Source organism: Penaeus japonicus, unplaced genomic scaffold (assembly GCF_977035675.1).
Source record: "Penaeus japonicus unplaced genomic scaffold, GWHDUDI00000001_assembly GWHDUDI00000001, whole genome shotgun sequence".
NCBI lineage: Eukaryota > Metazoa > Arthropoda > Malacostraca > Decapoda > Penaeidae > Penaeus > Penaeus japonicus.
The window spans coordinates 42,397,841-42,402,840 of record NW_028234403.1 but is presented as its reverse complement, the minus strand read 5'-3'; the positions used below and the strand labels follow the sequence as shown (position 1 = coordinate 42,402,840).

General features: G+C 35.4%; 2 protein-coding genes across 3 annotated transcripts in view; one reads left to right on the top strand and one right to left on the bottom strand.

Moving 5' to 3' along the window:
* Hao (Hydroxyacid oxidase) overlaps positions 1-2,553 on the top strand; it is a 4,715-nt gene extending 2,162 nt beyond the window's left edge. Inside the window, exons 6-10 of one of the 2 annotated variants that reach the window (XM_043007317.2) lie at positions 20-154; positions 255-387; positions 636-752; positions 879-990; positions 1,101-2,553. In XM_043007317.2, coding sequence (XP_042863251.2) covers positions 20-154; positions 255-387; positions 636-752; positions 879-990; positions 1,101-1,168 — 565 coding nt within the window. In that variant the 3' untranslated portion in view covers positions 1,169-2,553. The remainder of the gene's footprint in view (positions 1-19; positions 155-254; positions 388-635; positions 753-878; positions 991-1,100) is intronic. The other variant, XM_086540763.1, reaches the window with a different exon arrangement.
* Positions 1-5,000, bottom strand: part of SA1 (stromal antigen) — a 30,679-nt gene that overhangs the window by 23,773 nt on the left and 1,906 nt on the right. The window contains exon 2 of the mRNA XM_043007316.2: positions 4,901-5,000. This exon is cut by the window's right edge and continues 64 nt beyond it. Within this exon, the coding sequence (XP_042863250.1) occupies positions 4,901-5,000 (100 nt within the window). The remainder of the gene's footprint in view (positions 1-4,900) is intronic.

Sequence of the window (5,000 nt, the reverse complement as noted above, 5' to 3'; positions counted from 1 at the left end):
GATATTACTTGTCTTGCAGCATGGCAAATTTCCAGACAGGTGATGAAAAGTCTAATCGAGTAAACACATCAGCTGGAGGTTCTGGGATCAATGAATATGTTAAATCACTCTTTGATCCCTCACTCACCTGGGATGATGTTGCTTGGCTTAAAAGGTAAAACAAAGACAAAACAAAAACAAACCCCAAGTCCATAAATTTTCACATTACCAATAGACACTTCATAATTTTTGCAATAACATCTTGGCCTTTACAGGATAACAAAGCTACCAATTGTGCTGAAAGGGATACTCACTGCTGAAGATGCCCTTCTGGGCTTAAAGGCAGGAGCAATGGGAATCTGGGTGTCAAATCATGGAGCACGTCAAGTGGATGGAGTGCCACCATCAGTATGTAAACCATTTTATTGGACATCAAAAAATACAATTATAATTGTGTATAATGGGAAAACCATGCTATATGACCATTCTTCTTCTGTCCTCTTCCATCACCCCTTTTTATACAATAAAGACTTTCACTTGACTTTTACCTATTCCCCTTCCAATATATACCTCTACACTTCCTTTTACCTCCCAGTCATCCACTTCATGATTATATATATATATATCTCATTATTCTTGCCACCATTTACTTTCAGATTGAGGCCTTGCCTGAAATAGTAAAAGCAGTTGATGGAAAATGTGAGGTGTATGTAGATGGGGGATTTTCTGAAGGAACAGACATTTTCAAGGCCCTTGCTCTTGGAGCACGCATGGTATGTCTATGCAATTCACAATATATGTGTCTATCTTACTGCCTTAACTAATCTCTCTCATCAGCCATTCTATCTACACTATCAGAAATCAAATTCAAAGTAAGTCTTTCTTATTGCATCCAACAGGTATTTCTAGGACGACCACTCCTCTGGGGTCTTGCATGCAGTGGAGAGGAAGGAGCTCTTAATATTCTCAATATCTTAAAAGGAGAATTGGATTCTACAATGGCCCTCTCTGGTAAGTAATAACCTGAAACATTTCCAAAAACTATCCCCATCCAACACATTACTATATATTCTAATAGCAAAATATGCATAAGCTTCATAATAATTAATTCTTATTCTCAGGCTGTGCAACTATAAATGACATTACCAAAGATATGGTAATACGCAAGGAACACTACTCTCGCCTCTGAAGCTGAATAATCAAATTTAAGGAAGTATGTAGAAAAACATGCACTTCGGTTGTTGGTTTAAGTTCTGGCATGATCTATGCTCACAGCTCCTGCCAGAGCCATCCTAGGGATCACCTATATATTTACTCATATACAGTCATATGCAGCCAATGTAGCAGATATTACCAGGCAGACAAAACACAAGTTTCCTGAACATGCAGGCATACAATGGTACAATACATATCTATTACCTATAATACATAGGTCTTTACAGCCATAATTAATTTATGTTTCTGGATTATTTAAGTTATGTACAGTACTATCTCTATTCTAAAGTGAACTTCTACTTGTAAAAAAATTATAGAGATCTGGATTAGGTACAAGTAAGCTATGTGCTGTATTGTACCTTCTAATTTTCTTTCCTAGTGAATACTTCCCTTTTACAAATAAATTAACTATATAACAATGCATAGTTGACTTGACCTTGTGTATTACTGTAGAGTGCATTATAGATTCCAAATATTCCATATGGTTCTTGCAAATTTGTAAAATGGCATTTTCACATCCAAATTATATAAAGTCTTATTTTCCAGAACCTATCATGGATGTTGAGGAATGTTTGACTATTGTAATCACAGTAAAGTCAAAGAATATATAATTTTGATTCCCTATCATTTGACTTATGAAAGCCTTGAATTAATTTTATATTAAGCAGTGTCACATTCCCTTGCTAAAGAAATGTCACAATGAAGAATGAGTTATTAATCCACAGTCAGGTTCCATCATGTGCTCAGGCATTGTACAATCCTTATTATCCAAGAAGACTATTAATCATATCCCACACTTGCAGTGTGAGATACAATCTATACAAATGTCTAGAAACTTAAAACTTGAAGCAGTTTAATGTTATCAACTACAGTTAACCAGTATATTCTATGCTATTTTGTGTATGTGTGAGTGTATGTGAGTGTGTTAACCCATTCACGACAAGGGCATTCCAGCCTTGCATGTCACAATGCCGGGGCTCTCGAACGCATAGGTCTAAATCAGTTAAATAAACGACGCCGTATGGCGTCCCCAGCGAATAGGCCTTGAATGTGCGGTACCCATGGTGTACCACCCGTCCAGAGAGGGTTAATATATATAATCAATTATATATCATATACACATTAACATATCTATATATATCTATATCAATAATAATAAATAAGTATGTATATCATATATACATCTGCTATCTTTCTATCTTTATAAACACACCCACACCTATACCCCCACCCCCCCACACATATATTATCAAGTTATTTAGAAAAGCATGGTTCAGGAAATAAGGTTAATACTAAGGTGGTTGGGAAATAATAATAATTTTTGTAAACGGATTGAAATAATAAAGCATTCCAAATACACTGCGTTTACCTTTAACTTTCTCAAAATATTCATAAGAATGATTTTGAAACTTAAAATTTGTATCTTATTAAGAGGTGCACTTCATTACCCTAGAAGCTTCCCTTTTAAGTACTCAATAACTGATGATATGTTTTTTAAGTTTAGAGAACTTGGTAGGAGATTTCTATATAAAGAGTTCATCTTTAAATATGTATTAATAGTTTTATTTGTTCTCTAATCCAATATTTATTCATCTTTACATCCTTCATCACTGTTCTAAATTAAATAGGTTAAATGTGTCATTACTTCTAACAAACAGAGGTGATACTACAATATAATTGGTGGAGTATATTGGATGGTTAATTGGTTTGTCAGCTGGACTATGCTAATCTAGAAAAGTTATAAATGGGTTGGCCATAACCAAGAGCCACTGGATTAAAATTTGGTGGATTCAATAAAAAGGATGGATGCATCACTTGTTCCACATTTTATACCTGCCCAGAAACCACAAATATGAAGCTTACTGGTTAATACACAATTCACTAATTCACACAAAAACTATTCATGGTTATAAGTTGGACCTATTCTTATATATGCTGAAACTTAGGAACATAGGAATTTTGGACATTAACCCGTTGGCAACGGGGGATAGATTTGCTTACAGTGTCTCCAGGATAGGTTTTATTTCTAAGCAAGACAGCTTCTGCAACATATTTTGATTTTTCCCACTCCCTGTTAGTCCCTCATTGTAGAGCTAGAGCCATTTTTGTATTTTATTTTTTTGTGTGTTTTAGTGTTTTTAGAAATTTATATTTGTCATATCACAGGCTCCATCAATTCTGCAGTTGACTAAAATTGTAGTTCAGGGTCCATATCAACTAATTTTTTTCTTTATACTCAATGTGATAAAAGTATTGCTGTTTTAGGGGATGACAAAAAGCAACTTTATTTTTTCGCATTTGTGTGCTGTCACGAACTAACATGAAACTTATAACCATCCAAAATGAAGAAGTAGGGAAGAGGAAGGAAATTTGTGCTTTTGACAGTGAGTGCCACAATAAAAGGCATCCATACTGGCACAGGGGCACATTGTATGCATTGGGCATGGTGTGAGTCACCTTCCTCCTCTCGTTCTGCCTGCACATCTTTCATTTGCCGTACTTTAGAGCAAGAGGTCGGGAACTTGCTATGTGCTATCACTCTATAGAGATAGTGCTTGCTAGAGACCGTAGATGGGTGCCATTCAAGGCTCTCTCTCCTGCTGATGCTAGGAGAAAGTGGTGCCATCTAGGTTTTGTAAGTGAGTTGAAAACCATTTTGCTTATTATTATGGCAGTTATAATAATTATGACTGCAATTGTCAATATCACTCACTCATTACTTATAGTACAATAAAATAACATAGTGATCCAAAATCTCCTAATGCCATGACGCCCATTGTCAGGCAAGAGCTCCTGCATCATGTATGGCGAAAAAACACGTCATCCGTCGTTAACGGGTTAACAAGGGCCTAATTACCATGATAAAGCCTATACCTTATGTCATATATTATGTGACAGACTCACCAGTCCTCTATTTTACATTTCCTTATTTTGAATGGACTTTCAATGGAGCTCTCAAAAAGAAGGCTACAGGGTTGATTAACATTATCATACCTGATTAGAGTAAACATCCATATTGCTAAGTACCAGATAACAGAGCTTAAAATCTTCACTAAACCTTGAAATGCTCATTCTTGTACCTTTGTCAACTTTCTGCCTAAATAATTTAGTAGGTTCATAAAAAATGGTAGCACGGGCATATCTTTAATCTCCTGTTAAACATATTTAGTTACAATGAAATGGTCTTCTCCCTTGTACTTTACCTTTAGTTTCTTCTATTAGATATTGCAAGGCCCAGAGATGAAGGGTTACATTCTTACTTTTTAGGATCATTATGTTTTTGTCCTTTTCAACAAGGAATTCCTGCCATATCTCAAGCTACTTTTTTTTAATGAACCAATAAAAGAACCAAGTATTCCATTTTAAATCAGGGGAAATATGTGGCATTAGTCCTTTCTCTGTCTGCCAAGTTTAAGGTTGGTGATGGTTTCTGAAGTGCATTTTCAGTTTAATAACAAAAGATAGCTGTGCTGTACTACATTAGAGTACTCTGCAGTCATACTTTTTAATAATGCTAAATACCTTTCTATACTGAATCTATAGGATATTGTACTTTACAGCATTGCTATACATTCTTACACAATATGAAGAGAGGTATACCAGATAGTATTACAAACAATAATCACATTCGTAAAAAATATATTTTCTAAATTTTCTTTGTTGGTGCACTGGGTTTCAGATATAGATAGAGATTACATCTACTTACTGGTGAAGAGGGGTCTCTGCAGCTGGAGTATAAGGGGTATAAGGTGTATATGGTTCCTGTAGTTCTGATGCTGGTGTCATGGGAGTCATGGGTGGTGCGT